Source organism: Cariama cristata, unplaced genomic scaffold, assembly GCF_000690535.1.
Source record: "Cariama cristata isolate BGI_N322 unplaced genomic scaffold, ASM69053v1 scaffold3717, whole genome shotgun sequence".
Classification (NCBI taxonomy): Eukaryota; Metazoa; Chordata; class Aves; order Cariamiformes; family Cariamidae; genus Cariama; species Cariama cristata.
In genome coordinates, this window is record NW_009625928.1 from 22,309 (window position 1) to 42,945 (window position 20,637).

The window sequence follows — 20,637 nt, forward strand, 5'->3', positions numbered from 1 at the left end:
TCACAGCAGAGGTGCTCCAGCCCTTGGATCATCTTTGTGGCCTCCTCTGGACTCGCTCCAACAGGTCCATGTCCTTCTTTTGCTGAGAGCCCCAGAGCTGGGCACAGTATTGCAGGGAGGGTCTCACTGGAGGGGCAGAATCCCCTCCCTTGACTTACTGGTCACGCTGCTGTGGATGCAGCCCAGGGTAACCACTGGCTTTCTGGGCTGCAAGCGCACATTGCCGGGTCGTGTCCAATTCTCTGTCCACCAACATCCCAAAGCCCTTCTCTGCAGGGCTGCTCTCAATCCATTCACCCTTCCAGTCCATACTGGTATTGGGGATTGCCCTGACTCAGGGGACCTTGCGCTTCGTATTGTTGAACTTCAGGATGTTCACACAGGCCCAGTCCTCGAGCCTGTCCAGGTCCCTCTGCATGGCATCCCTTCCCTCTATGGAATCAACCACACCACTCAGCTTGATGTCAGCTGCAAACTTGCTGAGGGTGTGCTCAATCCCACTGTCTATGTCATTGATGAAGATGCTAAATAGTATTGGTCCTAGTATGAACCCTTGAGGGACAGCACTGCTTACTGTTTTCCACTTGGACACTGAGCCACTGACTGTAACTCTTCAGGCACCACCATCCAGCCAGTTCCTCATCCATCTAACAACCCATCCATCAAATCTCTCTCTCTCCAATTTATAGAGATGGATGTTGGGGAAGACCGTGTCAAAGACCTTACTGAAGTCCAGATAGATGACATCCGTAGCTCTTCCCTTGTCCACTGATGCAGTCACTCCATCGTAGAAGACCACTAGATTGGTCAGCCACAATTTGCCATGTTGGCTGTCTCTCCTCATCTCTCAGCCTTCTATATGTTTTGACATGCCTTCCAGAAGGATCTGCTCCATGATCTTACCGGGCACAGTAAGATCATGGATTATTGTTCAAGAAGTATTTAGCAAGGGAGTGGCCACTTTCTAGTTTTTAGTATATTGCAAGGAAACAACTAAATACTCTGTAAAATGACAGACTCACTGAAATAATCAAATCTGTGAGGAAATCTGACAGCACACAACGCTTTTTAATCTTGACCATGAAGAAAGAGGGGGAAGCTAGCTGGTATAGGCTGTTCAAAATCCTCAGCTCTGTAAAGAAAAAACTAAAATTGGTGTTGACTGATTGTGCAAACATAATGAATGAGAATTGTGAAGACTGAACTATGGCTTGAAAGTTATATTCTAATGTTCTGGCTCTATCTGTGTATAGCCTAGAAGTGAAATTTGACAAGAGCCAACTTTGGCTTGAAATTTCCAGTTTCAAAGAGGACTGAAACAATCACTGGCCTTCGTTCCAGTTCCCCAGCTGCTGTAGCCAACCCTGTACATGTGGGTTGGTAAGGGTAGTAGCAGAAGCCACTTCAAATTCATTTTCCAAGAGGTAGCAACTCCACTGTGTTAAGCCTCTTTGAATCAGACACTACCCTACTGTACTAATGCTCATGGTGTGCACATGCCTAGATGGATGGCTCAGAAACAGAGCAATAATTATTACTAAAGGTTTATGTTCTCTCCCGCTACTCTTCCTGGAAACTCTTCATTTATACAGAGCAGGGACAATATGTATAAATCATGTCTAGATCCTACATATGTTTCACATAAATCAAAGGTAGTAACTTTTCCAGCCAGAGAAGACACAAAGTCCTATCAATGCTTTCTGTTCTGCTCCAAATCTAAATATTTTATTTATTCAATTTTGTTTACTGTTAAAATTTCAGCTCCCATGAGAGAGCCATCTGAAAAACACATCTTTTGCCTACTCTAACCATGGCTGCTGGAGTTCCCATGACAAAAATGCTGGATCAGCATGGTAGAAAGAGGGAAGGTATCCGGAGTTCAACATATCTGAGTATGTTTGTTGACTGTGTTTCTCTAGTCATTACTCTTTTGAATTCCCTGACAATCACAATCTCAGAACTGATTAATTTCACCATTTTGGTAATTTTAAAGTAACTGCTGCATTTTCAGTAATGTTTTATGAGGGCAATAAGAATCCCATCTGTGGAAAGGCTAGAGATCCAGATCCATAGTTGGGGTGTGTTTTGGGGAGAAAGCAATAGCTGGCTGGACTGTGAGCCTCCATCATTAGCGCTGGCTGGCCCTGCAGCAGCGGCTGGGGAACGGGAAGAAATGAACACCCTCCGCTGTGTCGGAGAGCAGAGGATGTCAGAGTCTCCTCTTGTGAAGCCGTAATGTTAGTTTGTAATCATGTTCTCAACATACACCCTTGAGAGAAAATAAAATTTCAGTGAGATACGAATACTGGTTTTTCATTTTATAAATGAGACAAGAAACACCAAAATGTCACGCAAGAGCAACTTTTCAAAGGCCTGAAATTGAAACAGAATTGTTGCCCCTTTCACAGGCATGGTCTACACTAAACAATTCCTACCTACAGTCTTGCCACTCTAATTAAAAATACAGTAATTTTGATACTGTGCAATGCAGCCTGCAACACAGCTGACAAAAATAGTATGATCACTTTTTATGCCATTGTGCTGAAGGCCAAATGGTTCTGTTATTAGGATTTTGGATATTCCTGCTTTTCCAAAGGGTCAACTCCATTTTTAGGAAAATCTTTTCTCCTCCCTTTGGCCAGAAAACACACTGCTAATTACAGAGAACCTTTCCGATAGTATGTAGTGGATGTCCTCTGAAGAGCAACTTCAATAACTTAACTGGGGTTGTTTTTAACAGGTTGGTTGGATCTAGTTGAGCTCTTTATTTAGTAAGCATGTATTTGCACCTTAAAGTGACTTTCTTTGGAGTAATCATAACTGTCGGAGGACTGTTCTGTGCCTACTTATGCACTTGGTCATGGTGAATTTGTGCCCATGCTTAGCAGCAAGTACTTGCTTAAATTCCATCAAGTTCAATGGGATGTAAGTGGTTGAATGCCACCTCAAAAAGGAGTGGTTTTCTGGTTTGAGATCTCAGCGACTGCATATACTCTAAGCGGATATTGAACATCCACAGTCCAGGGAAATATCAGTAAGAGGTCTGGTAAACAATTATATTATATATAATTATATTATATTCCCAAGATGGTATGCTTCACTGCGTTATTCTAAGTCTGTCTTTAAGAATCTCAAGAATTAAAAACCCATTGAACTTGAAAACCAGTGATAGCCATCGGGGGAAGCCGACTGCTAGCTTCTAAGGATATTGTGTGTAGTGGTTTTTTGCAGCTGTACAATAGCAGAGCTCTGACTCCAACAGCAGCAGAGGTAGTGATTAGTGTCCTTGCAAGCTCTTCAGAACAAACACAGCATCCTCTAATTCCTAATTTGATACGTATACTAAGTAAGAATAACTAGGCTTGTAAGTTCTGTCCTGATTCCTTTGATTACAAATAAATTATTTTCTACATATGGAAATCTGACTTTACAGACATTTTCTTTGAAAGAAATGTGCTAATCAGAAAGGCCTTCCCATTAAACAAAATTACCTCTGTCAGGTCCTTATAGGTAACATCTCTCTTCACCGGTTTCCACAACGAATTCCAATGGGGCAAAATTTACTGCTGAATTTCAGCTGAACTCCCTGTGCAGGGACAGATGGCATTAATATGAATAGCAATTGAATTAACACTCAGCTACTGCTACCTCCCCAGCACAAGCAATGAAACCAAGACAGCATTTTAATTGGGAGATTTCACATAAATATTTAGGTTAGATAGAGATGAAAACAGGGCATTATTTATGGATGGTTCTTAGCATCCCAACTGTTTCTGTAATGGAGTTGCTCACAAAACAGATCAAAGAATGGTGGTAAGACCAAGCTATTTTTTAAGTATTAATGATATATTCTTCAGAAATCATAAGGGAACTTGCTAACACTGTTTGCCAGGTGTTTGTAATGTTAGCTAGCAGGCTGAGTTTTGTTTGCATCTTCTGTTCTTCCAGGCTCGGAGCTGGCAAAGAGCTGAAACATCTGCGTAAGCCAGCAAGGCACTGCAGTTCATGCTGTCACCTACTTTGAGGTGAAGGTCTTTTGTCTGTTCAAGGGGGCTTTATGAAAAAGGCTGCCTTTAGTTAAAAATTTAAAATGAGGTACGCACCTCCGTTGTGAGCTGCTGAACTGGAGTCTGGGAGGCTGCGTTGCTGACAAAGAGGTGACAGTGGCTGCTACAGAAGTGTTGGCACACAAAGCTCTGCATGAAATGCAGGCAGGGGAGCTTACAAGCAGGAGCAAAAGATGTGACAGAGTCACAAAGGAACTCTCGCCAAGTACAAAAGGAAAAGCTGGTTTCTGTTTTCTTTGTCAGTTCCTACACAGGGGCAGATTTGTTGTGCTCGTATTTCTGTACTCATGTTACCTCAAGAGATCCTCAACTGGTTTGTTTTTTCTTTCTATCAATACCAGAAACATAGTCTTGAGTTGATAAAAAGCAGATGTGGTAAAGAGGGTGTGTTTCAGATGCTTGGTAGTCCAGAGGCATTGATCTGGAGCGGCAGTTTTGTTTTTAATCATGGTGGGCATGCATGGTGCTCATTAATCCAAACAAGTCATGACATTTTTGAGGAAAGACTTCTATCTTTTGTAAAGTTTCAAAAATCTGCGATTTGGGTTTAGGAAATTGCTATATATAAATCAGGGAATATTAAATATGCAAAGGAAAAAGCATTTTACAGTCTTGGGTTTTTACAAACTGCACAGTATTGGCCTCTGTGTTCCTCTGTCAGCCTCGATAAATGTTGAGCTTCAGTGGGAGCAGAGGTACGTGAATGAAATTGGTTATTCTTTTTTGCTTTCCAAACCATCACATGTTATTTCTTCCAGTGCTTTACCACTATGTAGCTATAGAGATTCTAAATGGGAGGCTTAAAATATCTTCCTTTCACATTTCACGTTTCTGGACCCCTCTGTGTTACAAAGAGACAAGAACTAATGTCGTGAATTAAAAAGTGATGGGGAAAAAAAATGCCCACTGTGATCTCAGCTCATTCTGGGTCCCATTCCTTGCTCCAACTCGTTTCCATCTGGGATGTCTGCAGGTGGATTTATCCTGATCTCTGTGTCTCTTGGGAGTTGTTCAGGCAGGCAAGGCAATCCAGCACAGAAGCTGCTCTTGACCTTTCTCTTTTGGCTGTTACTAAATGGGCCCTTTTGGGGTGAATCAACGGAGGTGCCATCTCATTGCAGTTAAGCATCTGGCCAACCATTTGCTGAACTCTTTCTCCTTGAGAAGTGTTTGAAAGATGACGTTGCTATCGCTGAACTGCCACATGCCCCCCCTCCTGCCACATCCAGCGTATGTCCTCAAGGGCTCCCCTGTGTGAGCGAATGTCATTCACGTAACCCAGTGAGGTAGGATTGGCCACTGCAGCAATTATTTTCATTTCCCTCACCACCTTTTCCCCCTCTCATATTACTTGGGCGCCTGTCAGCACACCAACTAGTTACTGCCTTTACACTCTGGGCTCACAGCAGACAGCAGGACGTCTCTACCTTCAGCTTCAAGGTCAGTTTAACTACCTATATTGCTTTTCTAGCCTCAAATGGTAGCATTTCAAATAGGAGGGTTATTAAAAATCAATTCAAAGCACCACAGGATGTGGTGCAATTTGTTTATAATTTACTGATTCATACAACTACTTGGTGCAGGAAAAAATGTGATGTCAGCCCACTGTGCAGCTGTTTCAAATGCTGACCCTTAAGTAACAGTTTAAGTAAGGCAAAAATAAGTCCCTTTGCAGATGTGTTACAAGTTCAGAGAACACATGTCTAATTCAGTAAGTTTTTTGTGATCTTGATTGTAGCTCTCTGCACTACAGAGATGAGGGTTTTGTACAGTAAAATATTGTCGCATTGATTAGAAGGGTGAGCACTACCTGCACCTTGGTTGGACTTCGGCAGAAGCATTTGGGCTTCTGAGTGTCACCAGTTCAGGTCTGACTGGCCAGACCTTTAGCTGATAGAAAACAAAAATCATGATGTTACTAAGGGGTAGTGGTCTGATCTATGAAGAGTCACAGTCTTTTCCATGTTTTCTCTGTTCATATGAATCTATTAATAGATTCATAGTGTGGATTTTTTTTGTTTCCAAATTATCAGATTTTTATAATCATTCACTGACCTCTAGCATTATAAGGACAAAGAAAGGGAAAATTAGTTGATTTTTCGTAGAGATATTCTAACTGTGCTGTGATTAAGGCATAGTTAGAACGATGTCTGCACTGGCATTGTTTATGTACTCCGGAGACTGTATCTTAAACCCAGACTAGTCAAAAAGGTTCGAGTCTTGCTCAGGGTGAGCTGTGAGAAACTGAAAAAAACCCGCCAATATTGCTTTATGAGATTTAATGTTTTAATTTATATCATATCCTCTGAATCTGTAGAGAGATGCAGGTAACCAAGAGCAATGTAAACTGTTCTCTGGGCATCTAAAAATGGTCTCTCATGCACGTAGTCACTTGTGACATTTATTGCAGATGTTTCTAAGGTGCCAGCAACTTCCATAGATGGGTAGAGAAAACTTTCCACTGGCATCTGTAGGCTTTAGCTGAAGCTAAGGGTGACTCTAAGGAATTACTTCTCAAATATAAAAGACCAGCCTCCTTCTCCCTCCACCACGTGAAACTTCAGCCCACTGCCGTGATACCGTTAGCTAAACGGCTTAATAGTTTAAAAGACATGCGTATACATGATCTGTGATTATGAGCCTGTGTGAACTTTAGCTATGACTCTGCCATTCCTCTAAAATGTCACTCAGGATCACATGGTGTGGCAATTAATACCACCCATGACATGGTTCAAATATTTAATCTAGTTCTATTTCTAGAAATGTCACTGTAACCCTTGTACCTTCCTTCCCTCCTTGGCTGGAAGCACATGTGCTGCCTAGTGTGAAATACATGGTAACGAATACCTGTGTTCAAATACATTAAAACCAAGCTGAGAACTTCCTCTTTAAAAGAAGTTCAAGAAAGTAAAGAATTAGTTGCAAAAGCATTATTTTTTAAATATTAGAAGTTGTAGTAAAGTTTGCAGGTTCCTTAAAGGGTAAAGAGGTGGTTTGTGCATTTCTGATGGTTCACTCTCCTCTGAGGTGCCCAGAGAGGGATGCAGCAGCTTCACCTCTCTGCAGATCACAGGATCTTCATGTGCAACGGGACACGGCTGAGGCAGTCTGAGCATGGTGGGAGCTGTGCATCAAATGTCCTGGAGACCCTCTGCAGCCCCTGGCCAGAGCAGCAAGGGAAGTTGTGCTATGTCAGAGTTTTCTTAAATTGTTGATTTGAAGAAGGATCTTTTTACTATTGGTGAGGGACCTGCTGTACAAAAGTCATATTTCTTCTGGAGAAACAGAGGCTTTAATGTAGGTGTATCACGAATAAAAGGGAGAACTGGTTAAAGTCTCTGAAATAGGCATTCTCCAATTTTTTTCATCCTGGGGTTTGAACTGTGGTTGGAAACAGCCCCTCCACCTTAAATTAACTTGCAATCCTTTGGACTGTTTCTCAGCCAGCACCAAATTTGCTGGGACTTCTGCTAAATCTTGCTGCTGGCTTTTCTCTCCATCTTCTGTGTATGGTAGGTGATACATATATTAAAATAGAGTTTTAAAACAAAAATACACTGCTGCCAAGATATGAATGTTCTGAAGGCTGGTTACAGGTAGCTAGGCATGTCTTGGGGGAGAGCAGAGAGATAAAGGCCATGACCTCTAAGATCATGACCTTTCAGACACATTTTGCTGATTCACTGGCCATAAGTCATCATGGCGTACGAGAATACTGCTTTGGAAAAGGCAATGCCAGTTTGACTCTGAATTTGTTTACCCTTTATGGTGCCAGTGTGGTGAGAGAATGGGAACGAAGAAACCTTGTTTTTGCAGACACTTAATGCTACAAGCTCTGCAGTTTAGTGGCTGTGACTTTAAGCCAGTGTTGCATTTACTTCCCTGACAATTAACCACTGCAGACATTGATGCACAAGATGACTTGTAAGGAATTGAGCAAAACTGTTCACTGTAAGAGGGAACCTGGTGCACGGAGGATACACAGCAACTGTTTCTGAGCCAAATGCTCTATGTTTATTCTCTCCTGTGCAACAGTATTTTTGCTTTCTCCAAGTGATAGTAGAAATACAAATGACCTTGGAAATAAAACTTTAAAGGACTTGTTGCCAGTGGTGGTGTTGCACTCTCAGAGCTACTCAGCCAGGGCCAAAGGCATGTGTAATCCTGGAGGCATGCAAAAGATGTCTTCACTAGCTATCATGAGGCAAAGCCAGCATCCGAAGAATGAGCAGAATGACATAATAAGGGGGAAATGTGAAGTCAAGTTGTCCAAGCATTTTGTAAAGCTGTTAGATTCAAATACTGGGAGCCTTCAAAGTATCTCACAGCACACTTGACTAATAAGAAAAAAGCCAAAACCTTCCCTGACACTTTACCTGTAGAAAATCCACCTGATGCTGGATATCAGCTGAGACGTATATCTTACCCTCCACCTTCATCAGTTAAAGGGTGCCCAGTTGTGGGCACTACTGAAGACCATGCTATCTGCAAAGGAGAGAAAGACAGATGTGTTGTAAATGCTGGGCAGTAGATCAGATAGAGCAGTAGAGCAGATCAGCCCTGACAGTGGTAAGGAAAAGCAGGAGATAAATGACTTGAATAGGACCATTGCATGAGAGCCAGCAACCTTGGCACTCACATTAGAGAGATGGTGAGCCAAATCTGACAGTGATGCCCTGTGCAGCAGAAGTCGGTGCACGCTCCCAGTCACAGCACAGGCTGGCACCACAGTGCTCATAAAGTCCATTTTTTGTGTTTCCATCATCTCCTAAGGGATTTCAGAAGCTCATGCTCTTATTTCCCTGATATTCCCTGCCTGCTCTTCTTTCTCTCAGGCTGCAACAAGTCTGTGGACTTGAGCTAGTACTCCAGTTCATATCTCCCCACTGCAAAATACCAGTTCTCATTTATTCGCTTTGGACTGCCGTGTCTCCTGTTGTCTCAGCTTCTGCTGATCTGCATACACAGTATATATGGTGCTCCATCTTCGTCACAGACTCACATTGAAACAGTTCAGTTTAGATCGCTTTCCTGGTCTGGCTAAAACAGGACTATTTCTCCTTGCAGGAGTTTTTCTCTCAGTTAAATCCCTTCTAAGTAACTGCACTTTCTGACAGTACAGCTACATGTTTTTCAGACACTGTCTGCCTTTCAGACTTGATAACACTCGATGTGTAGAGTTGCTACTGCAGTATCGGTAGGATTGGTATGCAGAATGACCCATGTTTATACTTATCCCCATGAGAACCAAGGCCACTGCTGGCCCTCTTCTGCTAAGCGAGTAAAAAGTCGTAAAAGGGTCGCACCTGCGGAAGAGTGCAGACGGGACAGGTGACCAAAAACTGACCAACGAGGTATTCCATCCCATCCACGTCATCCTCAGTATAAAGATAAGGGAACACAAGGGTCGCTCTCTTCTTTCACGGCCGGCATCCCTGTGGGACCCTGCTCACTCTCCTGCCTCCGACCCCGATCCGTGCATTCCTGAATCCGGTTCCTGTCGGCTGTGGAGTCTGGTCCCGGATGCCCCGGTGCCCACCCTGCTGCGGCAGTGGTGTGAGCCCCTGTGGGCTGCGGCCTGCAATCCCCTGACCCTCATGGGGACACTCAGTATCGGTTTTGTATACTTTTCTTCTTATTTCCGTTAGTAGTAGTATCAGTACTAACACATTATACTATTTTCCATTATTATTGTTTTATTAAAGTAGTTTTAATTTCCAACCCATAAGTCTCTCTCCCTTTTCTCCCCCCTTTCTCTTCCCCTCCCGGGGGCAGGGAGGGGTTAACAGAGAGCATCTACTGGCCCAGCCTTAAATGGTGACAATCAATCACATCTCTGAATGCTTCTTACACCATGTGCTGAAATCCCCGCATCACCAAAATAGTAATGAAGAACCTGTCTGACTCTTAATGTGCCTATCTATTACATTTTGGAAAAACAGTTTTATTACTATCAGAGTATTATCTGAATGACACATGCCTGAGGTCTTATGCCATGAATCCTAAGAATCTTGTTAAAGTCTAAAAAATAAAATTACTAAGGTTTATATCTCAAAAAAAGTATTGAGTCCAATATCATAGAAATAAGACCTTGTTTGGGCAGCTGAAGAGATGTTCGCAGAACTAAAAATTGGTGCAGGTTTAGATGCAGCTAATTCTGTCTTTTCTGTTACTAAAATAAAGTCCAAATTCACATGTAGCTGTGGTGCATTGAAAGAACTTGAAACTTCTGCAAGGTTGGTGCAGTTAATAAACCACTTAGCAGAGAAAAAAAAATTTAAGTAGAAAACCATAAACGATAATTGGGAACAGTTTAAGAATATTTTATCAGTACATTCAGAATCCCACAACAGAGGAGAAAACTTCTCTGCATATTAGGAAGCATTCCAGTTTAAAGGGAAAGTCAAAGTAATAGTAAAAACATTGATAAGACCTGTAGAGACTTAAGTTAACCAGGTTCCTGCTATTGCAGACAACCCCATGACGTAAACTTACTCAGAAGTGTATCCATATCCGTATCAGAAATAGTTCCCTGACTGCTCTGATCATGAAGCTCCCCAAGCCATGCTGAGGGCTGCAGCCATCACTCCCTACCGGCGGTGCCGGGAATTGTGTGACTCCCAAAAGGGGCCAGCCCTTGGCAGGCAATGACCACGGCGTGTGCTTCTAGTGAACCGCTGCAGTCCCAAGGGGCTGATCTGATCTCTGAATGCGTAAACTGTTTAGTGAAGAGATGCTGTGCTGCATCTGGGGACCTGGTATGACCATTACTGGGATGAAAAGACCGTTGTGGTATCAGGAGGATGTTGAGGATAAAAGAAAATGGAAAGAGTTCAGGGTAGAGCCAAAAAGTGATTAATAAATTCGAAAATATGATAAAAGAGAGAGACATAAAAAAGAGTTAGTTATTAAGTTGCTACATGTGGAACAAATAATTAGTAGAAATTTCTACAAGAGACTGATAAAAGTAATAGCAAAGGCCAGTGATTTGAACTGAAGACAAACAAATGCAGGCCAGAAATAAGATAAGAGGGTTTGGGTTTTTCTAAGACAGGTTGATTAACCCATGGAGCTCCTTTAACTTCTCTAGACCATATTCTCTCTAGATAGTTTTGAATGCAAGACAGATGTTTTCCTAATGCAGGTGTTTTCCTTCCAGCACACCTGATCAGTGCAGGGAAGCACTCGATTCCTTTTTGAGGGTTAAAACTGATAATCACAAAAGTTCTGATCTTGAAAAATTATTCTTTCCTCTTACCAGCTGCGCTATGGTAGCACTATAGGCATCTACGAGAAAATGGATTTTCTATCCTCATGAGGACAAGGGAAGACCCTGGGGAAACTCCTACAAGAGAAAGCTGTGCACTTTGACTTTTTAGGCTGTGCAGTGGTTAAATTTCTCTCATGAAAGTGAAATCCTTACAGTGGAAGCCTCATGATAGTCTGCAGTGAAACCTGAATCACAGCATGGTATTTCTGGTAAAGTGTTCTTAGAAAAACCTTACACATTTAACACCACCTTTGGCTGGGATAATTACATTTCTCTGAATCCACAGAGGGGGTGATGGTGCAAACTTATTGTTAGGGTAGGTTGACATTTTCTGTGGGGAAAAAAACAGCTGAATCTGTTAATGATTTGAGGTCAGATTTGACAAATAGCTTTGACGAGATTTTTTGGTAGTTTTGAGACCGTTCCATTCAGACTCTTTCAAAATGGATCTTTTTGAAATGTTTGTTCTGAAGCAATGCATTACTTAGAAATCATGCTATTTTTAGATGGAAAAAAAACCCTTGAAAACCAAAACAAAATGGTCTTCTTTCCTGTCATATAAAGTGTCTTAATCACTATGTACCCTCATTATGTAAAAACTTTGCTCAACTTGTTCACCATGTTTTTGTGCAGGTCTACTTGTGCTATTTTGATTGTATGTGGACTACATGTGCAAGGCATAACACGGACTCAGTTTGCGCTGCAGTATTATATGCATTTATATTCAGATCTATAGCCCACCCTTGTGGCAAGAGGTGCTTATTCAATTAGGAGTTAACACTGTTTTGATAAAAGGGATTATGGTCACCTTTCCACAGCAGTTCAGGTGATGGTTTTGTTCTCATAACAAATTCTAACTTTCATGTTCCCCTAGACCCTTTGCCTGTGACAGTCACAAATGACAGTCCCTGCGACGGCAATGCCACCCTGCAGTCAGAAGGTCCTACCTAAGGAGCAGAAGATCAGGCCAGCTGTCATCTCCCAGTTCCTGCAGGCAGCAGCCGCGTGATGCTATGATTGATGCTTGTCAGGTCACCTCCTCAGCAGAGTCACCTTTTCTGCAGGAGTGACTGGGTTTAAAAAGCTGAGGCACTTACTGATAAAGACAGAAATTGAACTTCTGCTTATAGAACTGCAAAGTTTCACGAACAAAATGTTAGAGTGAGGATTGCTGGGTTTCGATTGTAAGAAGAAATGTGTAGTTATACATTAGTTTCTAAAAAAAAGGAAAAAAATGCCCGTCTTTTACTCTGATTTTTTCTTTTTTTTTTTTTTTTTCAGGTAGTTAACCTACGCAGGCTGTGGCATCTCCAGTGTTGGAGGCTTTTAAGAGCTGTTAGAGAAGCATCTGCCAGGTAAAGTAAAGCCTTCCTCAAAGTACGGGAAAACTTTTCCGTGATTCAACAATGCAAGAATGTCCTGGGGGACATGGCATGTAGCCACAACGGAAGATAACATTGCCAACAAGAAAAATACTTGCATTATGGCACTTCATTAAAACTCAAAAAGGAAAACAATTTTATGAGTATAAAAACTGCCTTTGTTCAGGGGTCCAAAAGTCAGTCATTCTGTCCCAAAGGTACAGACCTATTTAATGTATCAGATGCTGAAAGGGTGAGAAAACTGGTGATGCTGCCTGAACAAGGGAGAAGGAGACATTGAAACTGTCCATGCTGACAGGGTCTGCTTTAGGGATTAAAGCTCGGCCTTGCACATCCAGCCAAAGACAGGCATTAAATAAGACTGAGGAGGGGGTACTCATTCAGCAGCCAAAGTAAGGTACAAAGTCCCTGTATTTCCCAGATCAGCCATGGCACAAAGCCTTCACCATTTGAGTTACCAAGGAAGTCTCTTTGCCTTTTCCAGCTGGTTCCTTTACCCCCAGGTTCATCCACTTATCTTTCCAGGTGGTTTATTTCTCTTTCTGTTCACAGGCTTTGATTTCTCTTACAACCCTATACCTCAGGCACACAGTGTATTACAGCCTGAAAGTCAAGGATGCCAAGCTACCCGCAGCCACCCAGGGTATTGTTTGCACACCACATTTTGCAGAAGGCTCGCTCTGCTCAGTTGCTCTCAGGATCAGGCACTCTCTTATCCGATAGCTGTTGCAAGGGCAAAGCAAAGGATACAAGAAGCACTGAATCGGCAGCTAAACAACCTTTTGCTTTTAACAGCTTCAGCAACCATGGTTCATATCCCATAGAAATCACAGAGAGCAGCTTCTAGCATCCTTCACCCTCGCAGAGCTCCCATGTACCTCTCGGCTTCTCCGGAACAAATTAATGCCAACTCCCTAGCGAAGAGCACGCTGTGCTTACCTTCCAGTCCCAGACCAAAACAGGATGCTGATCCAGAGAGTAACTCTCTGGCTGGGACACTTCTTCTATCTGTTCTGCATCCTTGATCAGTGGAGAAGGCTTGAAGGCAGAAAAATATGCAGCTGGTCAGTCAATAGCTGCTGTAACTAAGGATGGGACTTCCCTGTCACATTGCATTAGTACAAGGAATGGAGGTTATGTGAAAACAGTAAACAACGCAGTGCAGCCTTGCCATCAAATATGTGACATGGCTAAATATAAAGACCTGGTTGAGGCTCTTAACTTTACCTGTGGTACATGCTGTAGTCAATGGGTGCACTGCTCTGGTTATTTGTGAAGCATTATAATTATACTGTGGTGCCTCACACTTCTTTCTAAACACATACTGCACATGATTCCTCTAATTTAATCAGCTGTACAGACCAGATTTGTCCCTTAAAGTGACACAGGATTCAGAAGCTCCCCCAAAAAACAAGCTGGTGGAGATGCTGATGAGTGCCTGGGGTCAAACGAAGTCAAAATGTCATTGTCTGCAAGGGGATTTTGACACAGCTTCTAGTTTTCAGGACAGCATTTTGACTGCCAGCCAATTCCTTGCAGTAAAGATAGCATCTGTGAAATAGAACTATAAATACATAGAGCTGCTGTGAAAATACATGTATTGTTTCCCAGACACTTAGGTATAACAATAACAGTTCTGTGCAGATTAGTCATAAGCAAATATTTCCAGAGCGTAGGATGGGGATGCTATACTGTGAAAAGGCACAAGAACCATCTGCTAAATACACAGAAAAGAAAGCAGCACAAAAACCTCCATCACACACCTCCTATTAGATTTTGACTTACAGTCAAACATTCTCCCACTGCATTTTGGGAGGGAGAAATCCTGTTGCAGTCATGAGAGCCTGTCCTGCAACTCTCACCTAAATGAATTCATAGACGGAGGGGAGCCACTCCTAGAGATAAGATAAGCCTAGGGTTGATGATCTGCCTCCTGTCCCAGCCTGGTGTCAGCATGTATTTCATTATACTCTAGTACTGTGCAACCAATTCTGGAGGGCTCAGAACAGCCAAGGAAATCGCATGGTATTCCTAACAGGGGGAAAAAAAAAATGCCCTCCTTGTGTGGTCTCTCCCCATTTCTGTTTTAGGGAAATTATTTCAGTGAGAAAATACTGAAATTTCTGTCAATCAGTCAGCACTTTTCTCTAGAAGGAAAGTTAGATAAATGTATATTGCATTTCAAAGGCATGGAGGTGAAAGACTAACAAAATTCAGGTATAAAATTTTTAAACAAGATACAGGACATGAAACAAATGACTCTCAAACTTGAAACACATCTGTGTTTCTCACCTCACATACATGACTAAAGTACAAAGAAGATACTGCTTCGCAGCAGAAAGCAATGCAAGGAGATGAGAAGATCTTTTTACCAAGTGAGCAGATATAGATACAACATTGCATTTGCCTTTAGACAGGAGTGGAAATGGCAAAGAAGTACAGGGTTTGGGGCTAACTAACCTAGATCTACATGATAATTATTGGAAATTAGAACACCCTGTTCACTGAAAATAAAACCAAATGCTTTGGGGTGTTTAGTTTAACCTCTGAAAGAATGGTGAAGAGATTGCATAAACAATTACATTTTTTAAAACTTTAAAAAACAACTGAAGCATCATATCCTGGGGGAAAGGCCATGTTTTCTTGCAAATCTTCCATGCCCATTTCCCAAAGATGATTTACCAGAGTCCAGTTTTAAGAATAAGCTTCTGTAAATGACATAAATTGGAATTTGTGTCCTTTATTTAAACAGGAGTTATATCTTCCTGAGGAATTCACAGTCACCGGCAACACCACTCAAATTCTGATTCTTGGAAGAAAACATGTGCATTGCCTTCTTCAGAATTTCACAGAACATGTCATTTTCTCTGCTAGACTTAGATATCTCATGTACTTCAGACATAATCCCAGCAGAATTAAATAGAAAAAAATACATGTATAGAAATAATACATGTAAATACTAATCGTTTTCTCAACACAGTGTATAAGTGCAAATGAACAACAAAAATAAATTTCTTCTCTTACAGAACTACCATTTAAAGTGAGGGTTTACTTGTTATTTGCACTGCATGAGGACTTATGGGTTGACATTGTGTTGTCTTCTCTTGCAGATACCATATCCTCCAAGAGGAATGGCTAGCACCTTCTGTCGTCTCCTGGCCGGCCGTGCAACCACTGCACTCTTTGCAGCCGCAGGCACAGGGGTGCTCACCACCGGGTACCTCCTCAACCAGCAAAATGTGAAGGCTGCTGTTCAGGAAAAACGGCGACTCTTCCCTCCAAGGTGAGGACTTGGGGTTAGGCAGTCAGCTGAGCACAGCGCCCGGTTAACTGGGCTAGGAGGAACATTTAACTCTTTGGAGGAAGAAGATGCCTGTCAAAGCTGCAGAGTCCTTATGCAGCCATGCTGTCTGTGTGTCTGTCCATGGGCTGTGTGACCTGAAAAACAGCACCCTTTGTTAATAACCCCAGCTTTAGGTAGCACCAACAATGCCCTTTAAGACCAGAAAGCAGGGATGAAAGGTAGCATCAATGCTCAAAAAACCACATTGCTGAACAATGACAAGCCTAAGAAATGTTTCAAATTTTAGGCAGAGCACTATATTAGTCCTTATTTTATCTCATCCGCTATCAAACGCTTTGCAGCTCAACCTTTTGGACTGGCTGATTGTATGGATTCTACCATTAGGAAATGTGAGAATATTGTCATTATGCAAGTATTAAAGAAATCTCCCATATAATGGCTGTACTTGAAATACTCCTGTTACAAACTAACTGGCTGATGATTAGAAACTAATTACAGACCTTCTTCTCCATAGGTTGGCTTTGTTGGCCATACTTGTGAAAAACAACACTTATCAGGATCTGACAGACCTTTTTTTTTTTTTTTTTAGGTAGTGAATACTATCCTTGTTAAAATATATTCTTATAGAAATAATAGAGTTGTGCCTAAAGCAAATGATTACCAGAACAAGGTAGATGTGGTCTGGCTCAGTTGGAAAAATTCTTTGCTAAGGCATAACATCTTTATTTTCCCTAGCTTAGTATACCATGCAGCTTTCTGTATATAATAATGCCATTAAAGCAAACCTAGATATTGTAGAACAATCTTCCAAGCTGGCATGGATAAACAGTCCCACTGATGTCCATGCAGCTGTGAGAGCACCTGGGCTCCAAATTACAGAGAACTTCTTCAACTAACCTTAATTCACTTCCTACTTGAACAAAACAACGTTAAAGCTCTTCTGTTTCTGAACAAGAGTGCCTCAGAAGCGATTTAATGGGGCTTAGTACACTTTCAGAGCTCATTGGGATTCATTTTCCTGATGGTCTAAATTAGCAGAAAGTTGCAACTGCCTGTTGGTGTGGTGGCCCGCTGGTGTGCAATGTGGGGCACTTTCAGTGACCTCAATCTTCCTCTTGTCCTGAAATTCAATGAAACATATAAACCAAGACCTAATTACACTTTTAAACCATGCTGTGTACTCTGTATCTCATGATCCCTTTAATAGCTTCATGAACTACCAAGGATTACTCTTCAGAGGTGCCACATTAATTGCTTGGGATTCTTCGTCTCTTCAGCGCAGACTATCCTGATCTCCGCAAACATAACAACTGCATGGCTGAGTGCCTCACACCAGCCATTTACTCTCGGCTAAGGGACAAGATGACTCCCAATGGCTACACCCTGGACCAGTGCATCCAAACCGGGGTTGACAATCCTGGCCACCCTTTCATTAAAACTGTGGGCATTGTTGCAGGTGATGAAGAATCCTATGAGGTAAGACGTTTCCACAATACTGTTGAATTTGGTTCAGTTTTTGTGGTATCATTCACAAGAGCTTGCTAAATGAAGACAGATTCCTGGTAGGGTACGTGTTCCTAAGATAAATTATATCCCAGAGAGTACATAAGGGGCAGGCCATGCGCATAAAGATGGTATTTTCCCTACGCTTCCACATGAGGAAATACATGAACATGAGGCATTACTACAGGTGTCCTCTCTGCTGCAACTGAAATTAATAAAATGTACCTGCTTGGGAGCAGCTGCCTTCCTTCCCATGACTGAACTTAGTTTATGGCAAAACTACACAACCCAGAGACACACAAAATAAAGTTAATGTGGAAATTACATTGTGGAACAGCAGAGGCAGAAGTGAAACAAAAATGTCTTCTGGGAAGTGCCAGATATCATTAAGCCACAGCTTTTGTATCATATGAAAACCAAAGACAGACAGCGTTAGGTTGGGCAGGTTGATTTAATTCTGGAATAAGGAGAAGAGGAAAAGAGAAGAAAATCCTTATTTTTATTGACCTTTGTGGTCTGCTTCCTTCAGTCTAGCTACAATGGTACCTATTATTATACAGTCTCCTAACAGTCTCCCAAACACATGGGCTGCTAAGGATGGACTGGGACATCTGGCATTATGGACTATCAACTCCTGCGGTTCATTTAGATGTGCCACTGCCACTGTTCCTCATCTGCGTGAAGGTGTGGCTGTGATCGGGGTTGACACACCTGAGCCAAGTGGCTCTAATGAGGACTAGTAGCCCATGGCAGTGAAGACAAACAGGATTTCTGCATGACCTAAAACCAATAGGCAAGCTGCCGGGGGACTTGTAAGCATGTGTTCTGGTTGGTAATACATCCTGAAACCTAATCTGGTTGCCACCAGAACCATTACCTGTCTGTGGTAACTAGAGTAAGCTTGTAATTTAAGTAAGGTGTAATTGCACCTTCTTTCTGTTGTGAAGACAAGCAACCACTACAGAGCACTATCTAGGTCAAAAGCACCCCTTCCTTTCATATCTACCCCTGTCTGTGTTTGCAAAGCCCCCTTTATGTCTGTCACCCAGGAGCCTGTGCCAGGGGACCTCTCCTGCGGCTGAAGCTGGTGCATTGAAGAGTTTCTATGATGCTGTAGACTCTGTCTGGATTCTCTTAACTCCATAGGTGTTTGCTGACATTTTTGACCCTGTCATTAAAGTGAGACATAATGGCTATGATCCACGGACAATGAAGCATCACACGGACCTGGATGCATCCAAGGTAGGATTGAAATAAAATAATGAGACAATAAAGGTTCAGGGCTGCTTCTTGCAGTTATTATATTGTATGCAATAGTACTTTTTTTTTTCCTGATCCAACTCCACTAATTTTAGGGTTAAGGAAAGTGAGATGCCACTCATGGCCCTTTCAGCAAGACAGTTGCGTCCCTGCCTTGTTCCTAGCAGAAGGATCAATCCTAACTGTACTAAGCATTTAGGCCACAGTCTCACTTGGCACTCTGGGTCTGTTGATGAGCTTACAGATAACCATGTGTCTAAGGGTTGGAAGGAAAGCAGGAGTTGACTCCAATACGCTCACATACATGTGATCAAAACTGCTGCTTTATATTTCCTTCATAGTTCCACTACACTGTGGTTTAGCATCTTTTTGGGCTTTCCTCTTTCAAAGGATCTTCCTTACCTGGCCCCCTGCTTCTGCCCACATCTGTGTTTCCCAAAGCCATGCAGGTTCCTTCATATTTGGGACCACGAAGGACTACCTGGTTACTCTGCCACATTAATTCAGTTAAAGAAACACATTGTTCCCCAAAAAACCTCCTTGTGTCTGAAACTCTGAGGGGCTCCTGGTATCCCGAGTATTTGTGGTCTCATGGAGAGGTTGTCCTGCCTGGTCAGAAAGACGCCCTTCTTTTTGTACGATGGAATTTGGTTTTTTTAATGGTAGATGACAAGACGGGTGGATGTGTGTGAACTAATAGATCATTCTTCCTTCAGATTACCCATGGTCAATTTGATGAGCACTACGTCCTGTCATCACGGGTGCGGACTGGCCGCAGCATCCGGGGCCTCAGCCTTCCTCCTGCCTGCACCAGGGCAGAGCGGAGAGAGGTGGAGAACGTTGTGGTCACCGCGCTCGCTGGGCTGAAAGGAGACCTCTCGGGAAAGTACTACAGCTTGACCAGTATGTCCGAGAGGGATCAGCAGCAGCTGATTGATGTAAGTGTAACTCCAGTGCTGACACCACCATCCTTTACTCTCGTTTATCTTAATCTTTGCATCTCTTTGGGGTACATGCTTTCCTGTGTAGCTAAGGAGGTTAGTCACAGCATTAACTCAGTAGTTAATGGCCTGTCAATATTTTTAATGCAAAGGCAAATCATCCGTGGTCTGTCTTTTAGTTAAGTACATTGCTGTGCAGGTCCGAAACTTGGAGTTATATTCCAGATAGCAAGATCCATGTCAAATCAAATATACACAGCTGCTGCCACCTCTTTGGACAAATAACAAAGTAAATTCAGGACTTTTTCTTGATCATTTCCTTGAGCAAAGATTGGTATTTTCTATATTGATAACCGTTCTAACTAAAAATATTACATTGACATAAGCATTATGTATTATTATCTGTATTCTAGACTGTAAGGGTGGGGGGCTTTGGCCATAATTTCTTTATCTCAAAACTACACTAATTCTAATTTCCCCAAAACGGCTGTAGCCAACTGCACCCAGGTGACCTTTTCCCAGTCCTGTAACTGTGTTTAAGGACTTGAAGGATCAGGCCCATAACGAGAGTTTTCATTGTCACACAGATGGAAACACAAGGATTTTCATAATGGATTTTGTCACAGCATGTGACATGTCAAACAAACCTTGAATGTATATTTTAAATATCCAAAGGAACGGCTGTACCCTGTTAGCTATATTTATGGCACATTAATCCATAACAACAACCAAAAGGGAGCTGATGAAGTAACATGATTATTTATAACCCTGGAACTAGGTGTCACAGTCTGGATTAACAAGAAGTTAAGAATTTATGTAAGGTCAGTATCTTTTTTAATTGAATGCCGTTGGTAATATGTTTATTGACAAGATGTTGACAACCTCTTATAGGTTTTATGTCACTGCCTTT

General features: G+C 42.2%; 1 protein-coding gene across 1 annotated transcript in view; it reads left to right on the forward strand.

Annotated features, from left to right (window-relative positions):
* The first annotated feature begins 5,456 nt into the window (after positions 1-5,456).
* The window catches only part of LOC104164456 (creatine kinase S-type, mitochondrial), a 26,478-nt gene continuing 11,297 nt past the window's right edge, over positions 5,457-20,637 (forward strand). The window contains exons 1-6 of the mRNA XM_009703790.1: positions 5,457-5,507; positions 12,619-12,692; positions 15,830-16,002; positions 17,301-17,499; positions 18,673-18,768; positions 19,503-19,724. Coding sequence (XP_009702092.1) covers positions 15,851-16,002; positions 17,301-17,499; positions 18,673-18,768; positions 19,503-19,724 — 669 coding nt within the window. The 5' untranslated portion in view covers positions 5,457-5,507; positions 12,619-12,692; positions 15,830-15,850. The remainder of the gene's footprint in view (positions 5,508-12,618; positions 12,693-15,829; positions 16,003-17,300; positions 17,500-18,672; positions 18,769-19,502; positions 19,725-20,637) is intronic.